The 22,932-nt window shown below is 44.2% G+C and overlaps 1 protein-coding gene across 8 annotated transcripts in view; it reads right to left on the bottom strand.

Annotated features, from left to right (window-relative positions):
- Positions 1–22,932, bottom strand: part of LOC139551721 (GTPase-activating Rap/Ran-GAP domain-like protein 3) — a 179,309-nt gene that overhangs the window by 45,761 nt on the left and 110,616 nt on the right. For 7 of the 8 annotated variants that reach the window (XM_071363003.1, XM_071362997.1, XM_071362999.1 and 4 more), the window contains exons 3-7: positions 11,395–11,469; positions 6,364–6,463; positions 3,297–3,415; positions 2,837–2,901; positions 1,160–1,223 (exon numbers count right to left, since the gene is read on the bottom strand). In XM_071363003.1, the coding sequence (XP_071219104.1) occupies positions 1,160–1,223; positions 2,837–2,901; positions 3,297–3,415; positions 6,364–6,463; positions 11,395–11,469 (423 nt within the window). Of the gene's footprint in view, positions 1–1,159; positions 1,224–2,836; positions 2,902–3,296; positions 3,416–6,363; positions 6,464–11,072; positions 11,092–11,394; positions 11,470–22,932 lie in introns of those variants that run through there. The other variant, XM_071363002.1, reaches the window with a different exon arrangement.

Below are 22,932 nucleotides of genomic sequence, written 5' to 3' on the forward strand. Positions count from 1 at the left end.
GGTTTAAACGTTTGAACGCGTTCAGGCCTTGATTCCACCATAACAACAATTGGCTACTTGCTCATTTCCCGCCAAATGTGTTATAAATATGTTAATATAAACTCATAGTTTATCCAGTGACCACAGCATTTAGAAGGACAGCTACTGACTGAAATGTAGCTAGCTAGCATTCTGCATTGCTGGTTCACACTGGTCAGGCAGTAGCCAACTAGCTAGCTAACAGCTAATTATGGACGCCAAACAATGCAGCTAGCTAGACTCGGGAGCTCGTCAGCACATGGCCAACTGGTTAGACATGATAACACCATGTGCAACAATGTCTGAAAACAAACTAGTTGGCAGTTAAATATGTTCAACTCACAGTTAGATTATCCACTGACTACCACATTTAGGAGGATAGCTAAATTACTGAAATGTAACGTTAGCTAGCTCACTGGCTGACTAGTCGTGGATGACCTATTCTTTGATAAGGTTAACTTACTCTTATCAAGCAACAGACAGTTTGTGGAAAGGTAAAAATAACAATTAGTTTGATGAATTATCGGACAGTGAAACTAAAATCGATTGGTAACTAGCTGGTAAGGCTTTTATTTATTTCCCAATTAACTAAGCTGAAACTGGGTTTCCCAAATTGTTCGATGCTTATACTGCTCATGCCGACAAGCAAGCTAAACAGATGGCTCTTTAGCGCATCTGTGTGACGTCACACACCCAAGAATGGTCAACCAATGATCCGACGTATCTCATGAACATGAATTACAAAGCCTGTGGCTATCCTACGAAAGGAAATTTCGCTTAAAGTATGGGGCTGATACCATAGAAATAGAATTAGAACATGACTATTATATATAATTATAAAGCGGGTAGTTTGGGTCCTGGATGCTGATTGGCTGAAAGCTGTGGTATATCAGACAATATATCACCGGTATGATGCAAAAGTACTTGTTTACTGTTCTAATTATGTTGTTAACCAGTTTATAATAGCAATAAGGCACCTCTGGGTTTGTGGTATATGGCAAATATACCACCGCTAAGGGCTGTATGCAAGCACTCTGTGTTGTGCCTAAGAACAGCCCTTAGCCGTGGCATATTGGCCGTATACCACACCTCCTCGGGCCTTATTGCTTATATCTCTGTGGCTGATAGAGTGTAATCTCACCTTCTGTATCTCTGGGTTGAGAATCTCCCTCGGGCCCTTCTCAAACCTGTCCAGGTTCATCGCACTGGAGGAGGGGTGGGAGAGGGAGGGAAAGGAGCGGAGAGAGGGAGAAGAGGGAGGGAGGGAGGAGAGGAGGGAAGGGAGGGAAAGGGGCTAAAAAGTCAAGTTTACATGCAGTAACATGTTTCACTTCCATTCTTATCTTTAAAGCAGAATGTTCCTGTTTCTGAAGTAAATATCTATTTGGCTTGTTTTTGAGAAACTTACCCCGATTAACTTCCTCATTGCTCATTGAGCAGTATCAGGGCATGCAAAAGACTTGACCAAAAGCTCCAAAAATAAACAAATACGTTATTTTAGAAACGGACGCACTCAGTATAGTGATGTAGGTCTTTAGATGTTGTACACAGGAAATTGTGTCGTTCCGAACTTTATCCGCAACGTTATGTTCCCTTTTGTGCGAACCAAGATGTTTCTTCTACTAGCTGTGCTGCACAGGCTGTGTCCATGTACTATAGGGACACGCTCGGCCTGCACAGCTGCGTAGAGAAAACAGCGCAACATGGATTATAACGTTGCAGATAAAGTTCTACAATTTCATGTGTACAACATTTAAAGACCGACATCAAATCAAATTGTATTAGTCACATGCGCACAATACAACAGGTGTAGGTAAGACCTTACAGTGAAATGCTTACTTACAAGCCCCTAACCAACAATGCAATCCAAAAAATACGAATAAGAATAAGAAATAAAAGTAACAAGTAGTTAAAGTGCCGCAGTAAAATACCAGGCAGTGATGCAACTAGTCAGGATGCTGTCGATGGTACAGCTGTAAAACCTTTTGAGGATCTGAGGACCCATGCCAAATCGTTTCAGTCTCCTGAGAGGGAATAGGTTCTGTCGTGCCCTCTTCACGACTGTCTTGGTGTGCTTGGACCATGATAGTTTGTTGGTGATGTGGACACCAAGGAACTTGAAGCTCTCAACCTGCTTTACTACAGCCCCGTCGATGAGAATGGAGGCGTGCTTGGTCCTCCTTCTCCTGTAGTCCACATTCATCTCCTTTGTCTTGATCACGTTGAGGGAGAGGTTGTAGTCCTGGCACCACACGACCAGGTCTCTGACCTCCTCCCTATAGGCTGTCTCGTCATTGTCGGTGATCAGGCCTACCACTGTTGTGTCATCAGCAAACTGAATGATGGTGTTGGAGACATGCCTGGCCGTGCAGTCATGAGTGAACAGGGAGTACAGGAGGGGACTTAGCACGCACCCCTGTGTTGAGGATCAGCATGGCGGATGTGTATTCACTATATCTATCACTCATCACACTATAATGAGTGTGTGTCAGTTTCTAAAAAGACGTATTTGGGTGTTTTTGGAGCTTTTGTTCATGTCTTTTGCATGCCCTGATACTGCACAACGAGCAATGAGGAAGTGAATCGCGGCTGGGGTATGTTTCTCAAAAACAATCAAAATCACAAAAAAAGTGTCTGGACATCTTCTATAACATTCCATTACATCAAAAATCGAGATTTACTGCAGAAATAGGAACATTCTCCTTTATTAAGATGCATATGTTCATTTAAATATAACAGAATAGATGCATACAATAATGCTACATATCCATAGTCAATGTGAAACAGTGTATTGAATAACATCCTGAGCAGTGCTTACCTTAAGATGGACTTGACTGATAGTGTTTTAGTGGGGCTGTATGGCAGACTGATCTTCAGAGTTCCCTGGGGGAGATAGACGAGAAGAGGACCGGATGTGGAGAGAAAGTATTCATCATCTATCTGAACAGAAGGCAGAGGGCCATCCTAATCAGGTGTGGTGTGGTGCTTGAATCTGAAACAGGAGCTCAGTGAGGAAGCTAGTTAACTCTTCTGAATGACTCACACCCCTCTATCTCGCTGCCAAACGAGCGAGCGCGCACACACACACACCTCACAGCTGAACCCCCTAACTCCCCCACCCCACACACAGAAGCTATGACTCATGGATAAAGTATAAAGTTGCCCATAGACACTAATCTAAGGTCTATACAGTATATGCATTTTTCACCTTAATGATCAATTTTTGGCATTGGGAAAGGTTGAGCTGATCCTAGATCTGTGCATAAAGTCAGACTTACTGTCTTCCTCCAGAGGATGGCTCTATACTGAGGGACCCGTTGGTTGTTCTGGTCAGACAGAACCACAGACAGGTAGAAGGGGTTCTTCTCTGCATCCGTGCCAATGTAATTCTGGTGGACTGGGGGGAGAAAACACACACACACTGTCACACACTCTGCTGTGTAGGACCCTTCGGTCGTGTTCACTAGGCAAGAAACGGAAGAAAATGTTCCGAATCGGAGTGAAACGAGGACGCACTATCCAAACTTGTCCAATAAGACATTTTGCAACATTGTGCTCTCCGATCATGTGACGCATCGTAACACCTGTATGCTTCAATTTGTAAGTTACCGGCAGGTACTTTTTTTCCTCTCCCTTTTTAGACTTCACAGTGACTGCTGTTTAGAATTGCAATACAGCAATGAGAGATCTGTATTTAAATATGTATATTTGACATATTAGTCATTATCCAGAGTAACTTACAGGTAGCGCATTCATCTTCAGATAGCTAGGTGAGACAACCACATATGTGACTCGTTTCAGGAAACTAGGCTTATGTCGCACGTTACTACTTCACAAGAGAGCCATTTGAGCGTAAAATAAAAAAATATATACATCATTTTTTGGCAGAAATGTCTTCTGGAACATGTACACTTTTATGTGCCTTAATATCAAACTTGTATGCCATCTGAAAAAATGAATACAATTGTTAAATTGTGAGTGTAGTTGGTTTAGTCACAGACAAAGTAAGTCACCTTCCCGCTTGCCATGATTGGCTGAGATAATGCTGGATGGATGAGTTCGAATTGGTCTGCCATGTAGCACGCTGACACGGTCGCTAGTAGGACAGTGTTCCCTCCGACACATTGGTGCGGCTGGCTTCCGGGTTAAGCGAGCAGTGTGTCAAGAAGCAGTGCGGCGTGGCAGGGTCATGTTTCGGAGGACGCATGGCTCTCGACCTTCGCCAAGTCCATACGGGAGTTGCAGCGATGGGACAAGACTAACTTCCGATTGGATATCACGAAAATTGGGGAGAAAAAGGGCAACAACAACAAAAAATACGAATAATAATTGTACTCCACTATGGAAGTAAACATTTAAATAGAATGTTATGATGTCACTGCAACAACTGTCGATAGATGTAGCTGGTAAATTTGCTTTGGCTATCTACTCCAATTTCAGAGCACTCTCGTCTGAGTGAGCCAGAGCGCAGAATAACTGATGAATTTACGAACGCTCAACACCCGTTGAAAATGACCGGTGTCGGCAAAAAAAAAAGAAAATAAATCGCTGCCAGCAGCACAGTTGCAGTCACCAACGCTCTGGATAACATAAAACAGCTTAACCAGCTCTGCTAGCGCGAGTAAAATGATCAGAGTAAGCTGTTCTCTCATTTGTGTCTGGAAGTAGCTAGCAAGCTAGCCAACGTTAGCCAGTTAGCTTGGGTGCTTGACCGCTGTTGTTAGGGAGAGAACGCTCGGATCAACCCTACTCCTCGACCAGAGCGTCCAGTGTGCGATCTGAACGCTCCGAGAGCGAAACGCTCTGAATCTGACAACGCTCTGAGTTCACGAACGCCCAGAGCATACTCTGGCACTCCTGATTAAATTTACGAACACACCGGTAGTATAAACCAGCCTTTAGGCTTGACATCTTTGGTTGTTTAGTATATGGCCTTATGTGAATCCTTAAAGAGATGGGTGGGGTTAAAGCTTAAGAGGGTGTGAACGATGCTGAATGGGTGTAGACAAAGAAGAGCTCTCCAGTAGGTGTACCAAAATATTCAAGGTCCATTTTCTCAAAAAGTGAGGTTACAAGTTTATCAACTTTCAAAGCAGAATTACTTTCACATTGTTCCTCAACTGTAGTGTATGATATACCATTTTCTAGCTCTGAGTCTCTAATTAAATTAAATTTAAAAAAACACAATTTCTAATTTTGCTACATAAATCTTAAATCGAGCCAGTTGGTCACATATCACAGTAAAAGATACAGTATACAAACATTCCATTCCAGCTAAACAATGGATGTATATAATTTGCCCCCAATCTATGAATCAAATGTCTGAGAGCAGTCATATTTTACACACACATGAAGGTACCCATAAGCAATCATTTCTGATAAAAAAAACACAAATGAGAAAAATTTGTGAATATAGTGTTTTGGAACAAAACTCTTAAATTGTTGACTTTTGTTGTGTGGTCATAAGAGTTCATTACAGTGTCTGTTCATTTCTGGCAGAAATTAGTTGTTGCCACCACAGTGAGGCCTAGTGTTTCCTATGTGGAATGTTGAGTAGGGTGTGTTTGCCTGCGTGTGTTCTGCTTGAATATATGTGTGTTTGTGCGTGTGAGACAGACATAACAAAACCCTTAGACAACACCAATCGGCATTCAGCTCCCTCTCTGTCCGGTTGACACGGCAACATATTCAGACATAACACTGACCAGACCCAACAAACCTAATTAAAAACAAGAACTCCGCTCTCCCTCTCTTTTTCTCTCTCTCTCTCTTGACTCCATCCATTTCTCTTTATCTTCCTCTCGCTCACTCTCCTCTCTCTCCATCCCTCCCTCTCCTTCAGTCCCTCTATGGTATTCATCCTGATTTGTTAACAGTTCACTTAGGCCTGGGGTCTTGTTGTCTTGTGCTTGAATAACCCGCACACACGCACACACGCACACCGACACCTGTCCAAGAAGCGAGGGCTCTGAAGAAGAGAGATGGAAGGAGGAGGAGGGTAACGCTTTTTTAACGACCGTCACGACTAGGTTCTCCGGAGGCTGCTGGCCGCTCATGTTGACTACGGAGCCAGTCAGATGTTAATGTTGTTATCCCCCTGCATGTGTGCATGTGTGTGTGTGTGTGTGTGTGTGTGCTTGTGTGTTTTTGGTTTTACAATCCTTGTGGCGACCATAAGTCCTCACAAGGATAATAAAAGGAAAGTGGGCCACAAGGGAAAAAAATATTTTAGGCTTAGGGGTAAGTGATACAATTAGGTTTAGGGTTAGAATTAGGTTAGGCGTGTGTGTGTGTGTGTGTGTGTGTGTGTGTGTGTGAGACAGAGAGTTGTGGAGCAGAACGGACCTTTTCCCAGGAAGTATTTGAAGAACCATCTGGTGTGGTACTCTGGGTTCTCCAAATGGACATCGGTTCTTCTCCAGATTCCCGGGGTGTAGTCCATCGGCTACACACACACACATACGCGCACACACGCACCACGCACAAATGTACGCACACCCACACAGAGACACACTCTGGGTTAGTGAAACGCACACGCATGCACGTACGCATATTTCACCACACGTCAGCATAAATGGTCACAGCATGACTCATCAGGGTCTCTGTACCCAGGGGCCACACACACGGATTTACGCCAATAAACGCATACATTGATCTACAGACTGACCTTTAAAACACACACACATCATTGTTTAGTCTGGCCACAGAAGAAGAGTTCCTTTGTCATCAGTAGATCCCCCTGTCATCAATATTAACATTAAGCCCTCTGCCCACTGATCGATGCACCTCCTCCTCATTGAGTGGCTGTCCCATTGTGGATTCATCCTATTGAAGCTAAGCCTCACAGACACCCACAGACCACACACACGTATGTACACAAAAGCACACTACACACACACACACATATCATTGACGAACTGTCAAGTGTCTTCACTGACATTTTCAACCTCTCCCTTCTGTAATACCAACATGTTTCAGGCAGACCACCATAGTCCCTGTGTCCAAGAACACTACGATAACCTGCCTAAATGACTACCGACTCGTAGCACTCACGTCTGTAGCCATGATGTGCTTTGAAAGGTTAGTCATGGCTCACATCAACACCATTATCCCAGAAACCCTATACCCACTCCAATTTGCATACCGCCCCAACAGTTCCACAGACGATGCAATCTCTATTGCCCTCAACAGTGCCCTTTCCCACCTGGACAAAAGGAACACCTACGTGAGAATGCTATTCATTGACTACAGCTCAGCATTCAACACCACAGTTCCCTCAAAGCTCATCACTAAACACTAAACTAAAAACCTCCCTCTGCAACTGGATCATGGACTTCCTGACAGGCCGCCCGTAGGTGGTAAGGGTAGGTAACAACACATCCGCCACGCTGATCATCAACACGGGGGTCCCTCAGGGGTGCGTGCTCAGTCCCCTCCTGTACTCCCTGTTCACTCATGACTGCACGGCCAGGCACGACTCCAACACCATCATTAAGTTTGCTAATGACACGTAGGCCTGATCATCGACAACGACGAGACAGCCTATAGGGAGGAGGTCAGAGACCTGGCCGTGTGGTGCCAGGACAACAACGTCTCCTCAACGTGATAAAGACAAAGGAGATGATCGAGGACCACAGGAAAAGGAGGACCGAGCATGCCACCATTCTCTTCGACGGGGCTGTAGTGGAGTAGGTTGAGAGCTTCAAGTTTTGGCATGGGTCCTCAGATCCTTAAAAGGTTCTACAGCTGCACCATCGAGAGCATCCTGACTGGTTGCATCACTGCCTGGTATGGCAAATGCTCGGCCTCCGACCGCAAGGCACTACAGAGGGTAGTGCGTATGTCCCAGTACACCACTGGGGCCAAGCTTCCTGCCATCCAGGACCTCTATACCAGGCGGTGTCAGAGGAAGGCCCTAAAAATTGTCAAAGACTCCAGCCACCCTAGTCATAGTCTTTTCTCTCTGCTACCGCATGGGAAGCGGTACCCGAGCGCTAAGTCTGGGTCCAAGAGGCTTCTAAATAGCTTCCACCACCAAGGCATAAGACTTCTAAACATCTAATCAAATGGCTACCCAGACTATTTGCATTGCCCCCCCCCCCCCCCTCAATTTTACACTGCTGCTACTCTCTGTTATTATCTATGCATAGTCACTTTAATACCTCTACCTACATATACATATTACCTCAATTACCTCGACTAACCGGTGCCCCCACACATTGACTCTGTACCGGTACCCCCTGTATATAGTGTCGGGTTCACCTAGGGGTCATGATAAGGGCTGTAGCAAAATGCTTGATTTATTAGAATAATTGATTATGCGTATGTTGTATTAATAGAAGGAGCGGTTATAAGACCCCTCCCTCCTTACATTTATAGGGTCCTAGACTACAGATTAACAATATATATATTCATTATAGAGGTTTAGAATTGTTCCACAGTTGTTTTCTAGTTCTCTTGCTCTCTCTCTTGTAAAGAGACCCCTCTGATAAATGTGTGACTGAGACAGAACTCTGCAGGAGAGTGTAGGAGATAAGACTAGTCAAACATTCCACAATAAATCCACTTTGGGGAGTGGACATTTACCGCTAAGTTTTTAGATAACACTAAAAGCCTTGTTTATATAGCTTTGTAGGCACGGTTTTGGTCTCAGGAGTAAAAAGGTAATGACGTAGGTAGTGACATCACCAGGGCTGGACTTAGGGTTTAACAAAACAACTTGAGACCTTTTGTTTGATGCAGAACTTACCCGGGAAACACGCGTGCTACGTTCCTGATTGTCAACTTCTGCCTGCAATTGCATTAATAAAGGTTTTTGAATGATTTAATGAAATATCTTGTCATAATGCTAATTTCACCAATGATTGACGGAACAAGGAAACGGACGCTAACAGCAGCCTCGCTATTGTTATTGTACTGCTGCTCTTTAATTATTCGTTACTTTTATCTCTTATTATTTGGGGGGTGTTTTTCTTAAAACTGTATTGTTGGTTGAGGGCTTGTAAGTCAGCATTTCACTGTTAGGTCCACACCTGTTGTATTCGGCGCAAGTGACAAATAACATTGGATTTGAACCCCAGAGAAAAGAGGACAGGGAAATCCCAATTCTTCTAGGTTGTTATTAACCATCTTGCCCAAAACACCAGACTACACTGAATGTACAAAACATTATGAACACCTACTTTTTCCATGACATGGACTGACCAGGTGGATCCAGGTGAACGCGTTGACTACTTATTGATATGACCTATTAAATCCACTTCAATCAGCGTAGCCGAAGGGAAGGAGACGGGTTAAAGAAGGATTTTAAATGTGTTTGTGTATGTGTGCCCTACAGAGGGTGAATGGACAAGACAAAAGATTGACGTGCCTTCGAAGGAGGGGAGGTAGTAGGTGCCAGGTGCACAGGCTTGAGTGTGTTAAGAACTGCAACGCGGCTGGGTTTTTCCCATTCAACAGTTTCCCAGAGTCATTAAGAATGGTCCACCACCCAAAGGACATCCAGCCAACTTGACACAACTGTGGGAAGCATTGGGAGTCAACATTGGCCAGCATCCCCGTGGAACGCTTTTGACACCTTGTTGAGTCCATGCCCAAGAGTCCGGAATTTTTGGATCCCTTAATAAAGATCAGCAAAAAAAAAAGACTGTATAAAGTAAATAATACAAAATACTGACCTATATTGTATGCTAAAAAATATATACAAATTATAGTATTTTATACTAGGGGAAAGAGGTAAGTTGATCCATTTCAGGATGTCAAAACCACCGCTGGTGAGCATGGCCAAATACCTCTATTTTCCTGTCACATGACCATAGTACTGGTCCTCCATGGGGATCAAAACAGTGCCATGCTCTACTACCTGAGCCACACGGAACTATACTGTATATCTACACTATATATACAAAAGTATGTGGACACGCCTTCAAATGAGTGGATTTGGCTATTTCAGCCACACCCATTGCTGACAGGTGTATACAATAGAGCACACCGCCATGCAATCTCCATAGACAAACATTGACAGTAGAATGGCCTTACTGAAGAGCTAAGTGACTTTCAACGTGGCACCGTCATAGAATGCCACCTTCCAAGAAGTCAGTTAGTCAAATTTCTGCCCTGCTAGAGCTGCCCCGGTCAACTGTACTGTTATTGTGAAGTGGAAATGTCTAGGAGCGACAACGGCTCAGCACGAAGTGGTAGGCCACAGAACCTGACAGAATGGGGCCGCCGAGTGCTGAAGAGTTCCAAACTGCCTCTGGAAGCAACATCAGCACAAAAACTGTTAGTCGGGAGCTTCCTGAAATGGGTTTCCATGGCCGAGCAAGCCTAAGATCACCATGTGGAATGCCAAGCGTCGGCTGTAGGGGTGTAAAGCTCGCTGCCATTGGACTCTGGAGCAGTGGAAATGCGTTCTCTGGAGTGATGACTCACGCTTCACCATCGTGCCAACTGTAAAGTTTGGTGGAGGAGGAATAATGGTCTGGGGCTGTTTCTCGTGGTTTGGGCTAAGCTCATTGGTTCCAGTGAAGGGAAATCTTAACACTATGCCAATGACATTCTAGACAATTCTGTGTTTCCAACTTTGTGGCAACAGTTTGGGGAAGGCCCTTTTCTGTTTCAGCATGACAATGTCCCTGTGCACAAAGCGAGGTCCATACAGAAATGGTTTGTCGAGATTGGTGTGGAAGAACTTGACTGGCCTGCAGAGAGCCCTGATCTCAACCCCATCGAACACCTTTGGGATGAACTGGAACACCGACTGTGAGCCAGGTCTAATCGCCAGTGCCCGACCTCACTAATGCTCTTGTGGCTGAATGGAAGCAAGTCCACACAGCAATGTTCCAACATCTAGTGGAAAGCCTTCTCAGAAGAGTGGAGGCTGCCATAGCAGCAAAGTGGGGACCAACTCTGTATTAATGCCCATCAGATTTTAGATGAGCTGTTGTCCACATACACTATATGACTGAAAGTATATTTCTATGGGATGAGCACTGTCTGTGTCTGACTGTATTCAAAGAGATTCTACCTGTCTGTTTACTGTTAAGGATACAGACCATTTTGAATATTGAAGTTCCTTATTTCCACTGTGGTTGAACTCCCCTTCTGGTGATTCCTCAGAGCACTGAGTAACAGATGCACAAACACACACACTGTGATCATCATGTCCCCACTGGGCCCAGCCATATGTCCCATGACTGTGTGCGTGTGTGTGTAAGTGTCATTCCATGCGTCATGTACTGTTTAGGTCATTGAGGATCCAAATAAAGAACTGAGTATCCATGCATTTACTTATGTCCATAGATTTCTCAAATGCAAATGTGTACGTGTGTTCGTGTGTATGTGTGTGTGCGTGTGTGTGTGTATAGGGGTCCTCACCTCATCTGATGAGCCATTCTCCACTCGAAAGCGGCCCGCTCTCTGTATGGCTCCATCTGCATCACTGGAGATCAGCTAGAGGGGAAGGGGGGAGGGAGGGAGAAAGAGAGAGAGACAGAGAATGAGACAGAGACAGAGACAGAGAGAGAGAGAGAGAGAGAGAGAGAGAGAGAGAGAGAGAGAGAGAGAGAGAGAGAGAGAGAGAGAGAGAGAGAGAGACAGAGACAGAGAGGCATGCAGGGCAGAATTAGGCCAATATCCACTAATAAATACATCTCAAAAAAGAGCAATTAAGTTTTGGAAACAGCTAAAATACAGTGACCCCCTCTCATATCATTACCAAGCCCTGCAATGCCAAGAGCTGAGCAAAGAAAAGAGTCCCCTCATCCAGCTGGTCCTGGGGCTGAGTTCACAAACCTGTTCTACTAACATACTGAAGCCTCAGGACCAGAACATACAATCAATCAGAATAAACCAAATTACAACACAGTCAAAACAAAACTACATTACTTATTGGGAAACAAACACAAAGCAAAATGCAGTGCTATCTGGCCCTAAATCGACAGTACACCGTTGCTAAATATTTGACGGTGGTTACTGATCAAAACCTTAGAAAAACCTAAACAAAGTACAGGCTCAGTGAGCACAGCCTTGCCATTGAGACGGGTAGACACAGGAAAACATGGCTCCCTGTAGAGGAAAGGCTGTGCAACCACTGCACAACAGCAGAACCTGAAGACAGAGCTGCATTTCCTGACAAAATGTTAAAAAAAATATAAAACAATTAGAGTGTCATTTCCACAAATTTGAAACCGTTATTCAAGGTTTCAAAGATCTCTCTGATGAGATTAGGCTTCCCGTCCTGTTGGGGGAGGATGCAGAGAGCTGTGGGTTGGCAGCGCACTACATTGCTGTCTGCCATAAGATGAGGGACAGTGTCTGACAGACCAATAAACCTGCACATGTCCTCTACTGTATGCTTATTGTTATTGTTCAATGTATGGTTATTTTGACCTTTGATTATTGTTGTTACTGTTGTCCCATTGACAATTTTGATTCTTATTATTTTCATATTGTAAATATCCAAAGCAAGAATTGGCAATATGTACATTGTTACGTCATGCCAATAAAGCAAATTGAATTTAATTGAATTGACAGAGAGAGAGACAGACAGAGACAGAGAGAAAGAGATAGACAGAGAGAAAGAGACAGACAGAGAGACAGAGACAGAGAGAGAGACAGACAGAGACAGACATAGACAGAAAGAGAGAGGCAGACAGAGAGAGTGAGTCAGAGAGACAGAGAGACAGAAAGACAGAGAGACAGAAAGACAGAGACAGACAGAACGAAAGAGAGAGAGAGTCAGAGAGAGAGAAAGACAGAGAGACAGACAGAGACACAGAGAGAGAAAGACAGAGAGACAGAGGGAAAGAGACAGAGAGAGAGAGCCAGAGATAGAGAGAGAAAGACAGAGGCAGAGAGAGAAAGAGAGAGACAAAGAGAGACAGAAAGAAAGAGAGACAGAGAGAAAGAGAGACAGAAAGAGAGAGAGCGGGAGCAGAGAGAGCAAGAGAGACAGACAGAGACAGACAGAGAGAGAGGCAGACAGAGAGAGACAGAGAGAAAGAGAGAGACAGAAAGAGAGAGCGGGAGCAGAGAGAGCAAGAGAGAGAGAGAATGAGATTTTAAAAAAATGTACTGTATAGTGAATTCAAACACAAGTTATCAAATAAAACACTGCAAGCAATACTTAAAGCTCACACAATGTCCCATTCCATATACCACAGGGACAGAGACAGAGGGAGAGAGAAACAAAGAGAGGAAGGGAGTAATAGGTCAGACACATTAACATGAGACCATAAAACTACGCCGAACAATAAAGAGGAACATATGACAGCCTTCGTTTACATTTGCCAACAATAGCAGCTAGCGGCTAGCTAAAGAGAAACTGCAAAGCATAGGCGAACAGAGGCTAACTGACCTTTGAGATTACTGCAAGGGCTCTGACACAAATTCAGGTTTATAGGGCAGTGCCTACAGTACATTTCTCTAGCCCTATCCCCCAGCAGATTACCGAACAAGTTATGGTGTGACCGCTTGTTGTTTTTCAATTCCTGGATTTCCTCTTCAAGGGGGGCAACATTAATAAACACTATCAGACAGAAAAAGGACTAATCATGAGTTAATGAGTAATACGCATGCTTTTCCATGACCAGTTCCCGTGACACAGATTAAGCCTCGTCCTGGACTAAAAAGCATGCTCAATGAATGACCTCCGTGTTGGGGAAATTTTATTAATCCGATTGCGTTTTGTGGACAATGTGCCATTTAAAGATGCAACCCCTCCAAGTTTGATGACGAGTTGGTTATTTGAATCAACTGTGTAGTAGGGCAGAACTAAAACGTGCACCCAGGGGCCCCCCCAAGCCCGAGTTTGGGAAACCCTGGTATAGAGAATCATTGTACCATCTAAACTGCTATGTAATATCTTTTCCCATAACCAAAAATAGTAATTCCAGCTGTTTGAAGCTGGTGTACAAAACCGAAAGTAAAAAAGCCCCGCTAAAACGAAATTTAAGAATGGGACGCATAGAAATAGAGCTCATAGAACAAATCTACCGCTTCTTAGATCCGCTTTCAATGAGAGTGAATATTAGCCATAGTAATTCCTCCTCTTCCTCCCTGGTGTTGATGTCTGGTGTTCTTGGTACTAAAATAATGATGGGCGTATGTGTATCTTTGAATATGTCTACGAGTTTGCACGCCTGTATGCGTGTGTGTAAATGTGTCTCTCTATATTTGGGTGCAGTTCACTACTCTCTATCGACAGATATAGAGGAAGTAGCCATGATGCCAGTATCACCTGTCCGTCGATCACCCTGACATCTCTTCTCACAGTGGAAACATGACATCCCTCTCCCCTCTCCTCCCCCCATCCTCTACGCTCATCCCCCTTGCCCCTCAGACCGCACAATGCCTGGTTGCCTGGCAACCCAACACAGAACCTCTCCTCCTCCCCCTCTTCTTGGTTGCTCTTTTCCTCCTCCGTATCCTCTCCGATCCCCCTCTCCTCTGTTGCTCTGTTTCCTCTTAACTGTCACTCTATTCACTCTTCACTCCTTCCTCTGTTGCTCTATTCCCACTCGTATCTTTCAACGTCTTCTCCATCTCTCTCCCCCCCTCTCTCTCCCCCAGTCTCCCTCTTTCCTCTCCTCTCTCTTCTGTCATTCTCTGACCAATAAAGGGTTGTTTTCTGCCAAAGTGTCACAAAACGCAGCACAGTTCTGGCGCACCGGACTCTCTCTGCAGGCATGGTGTGTGTGTATGTTTGTGTTCTGCAGCAGATGGTCTGTAATGGTTAGATGGAGCCAAAAGGAAGACAGGAAGTCCAGGAACATGTGAGTGTGAGAGTGTGTGTGCATGGGGGATTGGGGATCATGCGGTCCTAGCAGCTTTCAATGTCTATAATTCCACGCTGCACTGCACCTCTAAGAGACTAGGAAATTGTATCCAACTCTTACACACCATATGTCAGGGCTATTTAACTACAGTATATTCTTACAGGGGCCAGATTTGAAAAAGGTTATTTACAGGAGGGCCAGACATTTTCTACATGGGACTACTTTGCCTAAGACCGGTATAAAAAACAATGTACAAACACAATTATAGTCATAAAGCACTTTTTTAAATGTATTAAATGTTATCAAAAGAAAATGTTAAGTGTTTTAACATTAGCCCGATTCAGTGCATCAAATAATGGAACACATTTGCACTCACAGTGCATCTGGAAAATATTCAGACCCCTTGACTTTTTCCATATTCTGTTATTTTACAGCCTTATTCTAAAATGGATTACATCGCTTTTTCCCTCATCAATCTACACACAATACCCCCTAATGAGAAAGCAAAAACAGGGTATAGATTTTTTAACAAATTTATACAAATTAAACAAATGAAATATCACAAGCAGTTTCTCTCCCCCCGCATCAGTAGAGAATACGCATATCGGACTGTTAGCTGAAGAGGCCCATCGGACAAATTCTTTGGCCACTATACCTATTTTGCCAATTGGCCTGGACCCTTTTTACCACACGGAGCCCTGCTGATCCATCACGACTAGTCTGCCGACGCAACAGCACGAGGGGGCTACAACAGACTTATTCCGTTGCAACGTCCCTCTAAGGCCCTCCTGCTAGCTTGCTATCCCCGGCCCGCTAGCTGTCTGAATCGCCGTGTCTCCAGCCCGCCGAGCTACTGACTGGACCCCTATGATCACCACACATGCGGTGACCTCACCTGGTTTAAATGATGCTTCTAGAGATGATATCTCTCTTATCGTCACTCAATGCATAGGTTTACCTCCACTGTATTCACATCCTACCATACCTTTGTCTGTACATTATGCCTTGAATCTATTCTACCGTGCTCAGAGACCTGCTCCTTTTACTCTCTGTTCCAAATGTACTAGACAACCAGTTCTTATAGCTTTTAGCCATACCCTTATCCTACTCCTCCTCTGTTCCTCTGGTGATGTAGAGGGTCATCCAGGCCCTGCAGTGCCTAGCTCCACTCCTATTCCCCAGGCGCTCTCTTTTGATGACTTCTGTAACCGTAATAGCCTTGGTTTCATGCATGTTAACATTAGAAGCCTCCTCCCTAAGTTTGTTTTATTCACTGCTTTAGCACACTCTGCCAACCCGGATGTTCTAGCCGTGTCTGAATCCTGGCTTAGGAAGACCACCAAAAATTCAGAAATTTTCATCCCTAACTACAACATTTTCAGACAAGATAGATCGGCCAAAGGGGGCGGTGTTGCAATCTACTGCAAAGGTAGCCTGCAGAGTTCTGTCTTACTATCCAGGCCTATGCCCAAACAATTTGAGCTTCTACTTTTAAAGATCCACCTTTCCAGAAACAAGTCTCTCACTGTTGCCGCTTGCTATAGACCACCTTCTGCCCCCAGCTGTGCCCTGGACACCATATGTGAATTGATTGCCCCCCATCTATCTTCAGAGCTCGTGCTCAATGAACCTTCCAGGTACAACCCCAAATCCGTAAACATGGGCACCCTCATAGATATCATCCTAACCAACCTGCCATCCAAATACACCTCTGCTGTCTTCAACCAGGATCTCAGCGATCACTGCCTCATTGCCTGCGTCCGTAATGGGTCTGCGGTCAAACGACCACCCCTCATCACTGTCAAACGCTCCCTAAAACACTTCAGCGAGCAGGCCTTTCTAATCGACCTGGCTCGGATATCCTGGAAGGATAGAGAGATTAAAGTAGATGTCACGCGTCAAAATTTTGATTGATGACCCTATGTGAACCTATGTGAACTCTATGTGAACCCTATGTAGTGATGACGTGTGCATGTCTTCTGGTCAGGCAAGCCTGGTTAGGTGGGGGCTATGGGGTGAGTAAGGGCCCAGTTGACAGGTCAACCGTTAATGATTGATGACCCAAGCCTGATTTATGACCCTATGTAATGATTTATGACCCTATGTCATGTAGAAGGGTGCATGCCCAGGGGGGTTGGGGGTTGAGTATGTGACCTGGTGTCAGGTCAACCTGTTACTGTTTCTCACGGTTTGGGGGTGGTTAATGCCCCTTATAAAGCGCCTGAACAATTCCTGTTTAAGACTGTACAAGATAACCCCCCTGAATATTAAACAAAAATTACACCTATGCCAATTTTCAGTCAAATTTAAACGTGCTAGCAGATAGGACCCTCGAACTTGTAGTACAATTAGTACGTCAACCACAAGGGGGCGGTGGTCAGAGAAGGAAGCTCGATAGCCTAATGCAGTCAGAAATCATAAGCAATAAAAGGGCCTACCTCATAATCGTTCCCAATCCTGGTAATAAGCTATGCTTTGCCCTAGGTCTGGCCCACTTACTCAGCCCAGGATGTACAGATCTAGCCGCGTTACAAAAAGCTCGAGAGCTACAAACTGCTGTGGGTCTCGGTATACAGGATGCTGTGGCTTTCTCAGACATAGTCAAATTTGAAAACTTTCTGAACATCAAGATTGTGGTTTTGTACCACAGTAGGGCTAATGACGCTCTCTTAAAGTTCCAAAATATACACGAACCACACCCTAAGACTATGTATTTTTATGTGCAAAATGAGCATTACTATGCCGTAACTAACATCACAGCCTTTTTAGGCGCCCCATATGTCTGTCCAGCCTGTCATACCGGCTACACACGCATGGGGGGGCACTCGTGCCGTTATAACTGTTCAGTATGTCTGGATAAACATTGCCCTATGCAAATGCTAAACTTGACACCCTGTGAGGATTGTCACCGCACATGTCGTTCGGCCTACTGTTACGAAAAACACAAAACTGAAACATGGCACCCCAAGGCCTGTAAATCTGTAAGCAGTTGTGACATTAACAAGAAATGTCCAAAATGTCATTGCAATTACAACCTTAAAATAGACAGCCCTAAACCCCATGTTTGTGGAATTCTACATTGCCCAATCTGTAAAGGGCCTTTGAAAAGCAGAGACGCGGAAGTGCTTCAAGAAGTACCACATGAGTGTTACATTCAGCCCTTGGCTGAAGATGAACATACAGAGAAATATGTTTTTTATGATTTTGAGACAAATCAGCAATCAGGGGTTCATTTGCCTATTTTTGTATCTACCATGACTTTCAAGGGTGAAAAGTGGTCGGCCGAGGGGCCCAATTGTGCCCGGCTCTTTCTAAAACATTTTAGAAAGGCCCAGTACAGAAACTTCACGTTTATAGCTCACAATGCTAGAGCCTATGACTCCTATCTGCTTCTGAACCCTTTGATACAGCAAGGCGTTGCGCCAAGTGTTATTGCTCAAGGGAGTAAAATCTTATGTTTTGTTGACCCAGCCTTCAAACAGAGATACATTGACAGCTTAAGCTTCTTACCCATGAGATTGGCTCAAATGCCAGAGGCCTTGGGTTTTGAAAACTCTGTCAAAGGCTATTTCCCTCATTTCTTCACAGCTGAGGAGAATCTACATTATATAGGCTCTTATCCATCCCCCGAAATGTACGGGTGTGATCAAATGTCTCCCAAAGAGCGTGAGAGATTCATGACATGGTACGAGACCGTAAGACATGGCACTTTTGATTTCCATAAAGAGATGGAATCATACTGTGACAATGACGTTGTTATACTTCGTGAAGGATGCCTCAGATTCAGAGAAGAGGTAATCAAAGATGCGGGCATTGACCCCTGGAGCTGTACAACTATTGCATCAGCGTGCATGAAAACCTATCGTACACACTATCTAACTCCTGCATCTATAGCTATCCCATCGCCAGACAACTACCGACGCCAATTCAAGGCCTACTCTAGTGGTTCCATTCAATGGTTGGAGTACTTGGCCCAGGATAAAGATATTTTTATCCAACATGCTTTGAATCGGGGGGAGAAGGCGTTTGGGCCTTACCATGTAGATGGATACACACAGATTGACGGGGTTGAGACAGTGTATGAGTACAACGGTTGTTTCTTCCACGGTTGTAAATTATGCTTTGTCCCCCAGGCCATGTGTGTCCTAACCCAAAAGACTTTTGGGGAAATGTACCAAGAGTTTCAAGACAAACTGAATTCTTTAAAGGCTACTTACGGGTTAAAAGTTGTGGTTTTGTGGGAGCACGAATGGACAGCCCTCAAAAAGGCGGATCCTAGTGTTAAGGCCTTCCTTACCCATTATGACCCTCCAGAGCCCCTGGAACCGCGACAGGCCTTGTTTGGAGGCCGGACCAATGCTTTGACATTGCGTTATGTAGCTCAACCCGACGAGACAATAGGCTATGTAGATTTTACATCCCTATATCCTCATGTAATGAGTTCCTCATTCTATCCTATAGGGCATCCTGAAATTATTCACAGCGACTTTGACGAACCCCAAAATTATTTTGGTTTAATCAAAGCGACTGTCTACCCTCCTAGGGGGCTGTTTATACCTGTGTTGCCTTACAAGGGTCCTAAAGGAAAACTTTTCTTTCCCCTTTGTCGCACATGCAGTGAAAACAACAACCAGGAAAACCCCTGTGATCACTCAGATCAACAAAGAGCCCTGACCGGTGTATGGGTCACTGTAGAATTCTCTAAGGCTTTAGAGAAGGGGTATCGTGTGGCCAAAATCTTTGAAGTGTGGAACTTTTCCAGGAAATCAGACACACTTTTTAAAGAGTACATCAAAACCTTCTTGAGATGCAAGCAGATGGCTTCAGGCTATCCTGCATCGGTCACAGATCAAGAAAGTAAAGACAAATACATTCAAGACTACCATGACAGAGAAGGCATACTTCTTGACCCTGACAGAATAGAGGTCAACAAAACCAAAAGAAATGTTTCGAAATTGTACTTGAACTCCCTTTGGGGGAAATTAGCGCAGAGATGCAATATGCTAACAACTTCGATCATTAAAGACCCCGAAGAATTTTTGGAATTTGTTTTTTCGGACCAATACGAAATTTCACATTTTTCCTTCTTGAGTCAAGACATTGCCTTGGTGCAATGGCGGCGCCACCAAAAGTGGGTTCTACCCCCTGGTAATGTAAATGTGTTTCTTGCAGCATTTACCACAGCCTATGGCCGACTTGAACTGTACACCCTCATGGAACAGCTTCAGAGGCGGGTTCTTTACCACGACACAGACTCTGTGGTCTATGTAAGCAAACCGGGGGATTGGAACCCCCCACTTAGCAACTATCTTGGGGGTTTAACTAGTGAACTCGAAGAGGGTGACCATATTACAGAATGGTCCTCATGTGGTCCAAAAAGCTATGCTTTTAGGACTAAAGCCAATCACGTGGTGTTGAAAGCCAAAGGCGTGACTCAAAACTACGAAAATGCCCCGCGTGTAAACTTGGAATCAATCACGCGCTTGGTCGAGGGGTTCGTAAAGGACAGGAATAGTGACTTGGAGATTTTTGAGCTCTTACAACAAAATAGTGAGGGATAAAAAGGGGTTCCATCTAAGAAACGCACCACTCACTAAAAGATTCAGGGTAGTCTATGACAAGAGACAGCTATTGCCTGACGGTACCACATTGCCCTTTGGCTACTGACTTATGCTACAAGCCCCCAGTGTGTCTTAAAGCTTAAGATATTATGACTGCTGTCGAGGGTTTTGACCCCCGTCTACAATTGCCTTTTTCAGCATTAATTGCAGGCCCTTCAAACAGTGGTAAAACTTTTTTTGTAAAAAGTATTTTAGAGAATTCTGAACATGTGTTATCTCAAAAGCCTGACAATATTGTATGGTGTTATTCATGTTACCAACCTCTGTATGATGAATTATTGAAGACAATAAAAATCAAGTTTGTTGAAGGAATACCCGAATCTCTGTCTGATGACGAACTTCTCCCCCCACATAAATATAATCTGCTGGTTTTGGACGATATGCTATTTGCTGGTAGCGAACACCCCGAAATTGCACGAGCTTTTACCCATTATACTCATCATAGAAACCTGTCCGTGCTTTACTTGGTCCAGAATGTGTTTCACCAAGGTAAAAATAGTCGGACCATTAGCTTGAATGCCAACTACATGGTATTGTTTAAAAATCCTAGAGACAAACTGCAAATTAGCACTCTAGCTCAGCAGATGTACCCTGGACGGAAATCATACTTTATGGAGAGCTATGAGGACGCTACCAAAGAGCCATTTTCTTATTTAATCGTGGATTTAAAAGCAAATACTCCAGAACACCTTAGGCTACGTACAGGGCTGTTTCCGGGGGAGAGGCCTGCTGCATACCTTCCTAAAAAGTAAACGCTATGTCTCTGCGTTTAAAAAGAAACCTGCCCCTCTTGAGAAGGCTAGTTGGGTCTACAGCTAAAGAACGGAAGGCCATCTTGGGTCGCTGTTCTTCAGATCTCATATTAGCCCTATGTGAGATTGCTTTGAATCTTCTCAAAGGACGCATTCCACTCACCCTGAACCAATTGAAAAAATTAAAGAGACAAAAGACAGCGATCAAACTCTTTGCCAATAAAAGGGCCAGTCTTCAAAAGAAAAGACATAGTATACAACAGTCTGGGGGTTTTCTTCTACCTTTACTCAGTATAGCCGTGCCCTTCATCACCAGCCTTATTGCGGCCAGACGTGGGGGTTGATCACGTGGTGTGATGGCCACTAAAATGTACTTGGTGCCTCAACAAGAGTTGGATAGACTTAAAAAACAAATGCAGGGTCCTGAAGATATCAGACAAACAGCGGAAAATGATTTGGATACGGCCATGAAGGATGTTTTGAACCGAAAAGGATTGAACCCCTATGATAAGATTCAAAAATACACAAACCTAATGCAAAGGTATTTGACTCGGGTAAAGCAAGGGGAGAGAGAGACTAACCATTTAACCCTTTCCCTCCCGGACCCTTTAACAGATGTCGAACCTAACGATAGCCATGCCCCTGTAAGGCCTGTACCGGCGATCTTACCTAGTGGAGATAATATGTCGGGTGAAGCTCAAATGCCATTTGAAGATAAAGTTATGCATGACCTACTGACACATGTGCCTTTACGTAACAGGAAGAATGTTAAATACATTATGAACAAGATAAAAGACTCCAAGGGGATAGCTGCTTGGAACGACTCTGGAGAGTTTATCCTTCAGGGCTCTGTGGTCAGGGGGTCACATATGCTGGACTTGCTTAAAAGTACCACGGCTGCCCACAAGGTTGCTGATGACCGAAGGCCTCCCGGCTGGCGTCAGTTTCTTAAGGCCCTGGCAATCCTCAACATCCCCCTCTCCGGTGTACCCAACCATAAGCTTCGTCAACAGATTCAAGCTTTAAAACAAAAGCCTTCAACGAGATACAGCACCCCTAAAGATGCCCCAACGACACCGTCCCCCTATGAAAGCGATGATGCTAACTCATTTACTCCCATGAACGTCTCAGGACCTTTTCCTAATCCCGATCTCTCGGGGTGGTTAGACTTTTGAAAATGACTTTTGAATGACTATGATTAAATTCAATAAATTTTTTATTTGAAAAATAAGCAAGTTAACATTTGTGGCATTCTTGAAACATATGACGTGAGCATACGCCTTGATTACGCGTTCTTAAAGGACACACATTTTAACACTTTTGATATTTTCTAACAAAACAAGATACAAGGTTATCATTACTTCTTAAATCATCCTTATAAAGAGACATAACATCTTCAAAAGAAACTCCCCGGGCTCTTTGGCACAGGTAAAATACACAGTGGTGACCGCATGTAGTGGAAAGGTTATCTTGCACTTGTTTGATGCTGTAGTAGATCTTTGTACCGTTTAGGGTCAAAAAATCTTTAATAGATTTAGGGAAATGTGAAAAACCGGGGGGAAAGCCATAGGAATCAAAAAAAGTTGAGATTTTTCGTCCACCTTCCTGTTCTAATGTCATAGCTAGCCAATGTTCACCAGGCATGTGTTTAGGATGGGTATTGACAATAAACATTGCAGGCCTCTCAGGCCATATCTCAATAGGTAATTCATCACAAGCCAACACTCCACAAAATTGTTTTCCAATCAAGCGGCTCATGAGCCC

The sequence above is a fragment of the Salvelinus alpinus genome, chromosome 24, assembly GCF_045679555.1.
Source record: "Salvelinus alpinus chromosome 24, SLU_Salpinus.1, whole genome shotgun sequence".
NCBI lineage: Eukaryota > Metazoa > Chordata > Actinopteri > Salmoniformes > Salmonidae > Salvelinus > Salvelinus alpinus.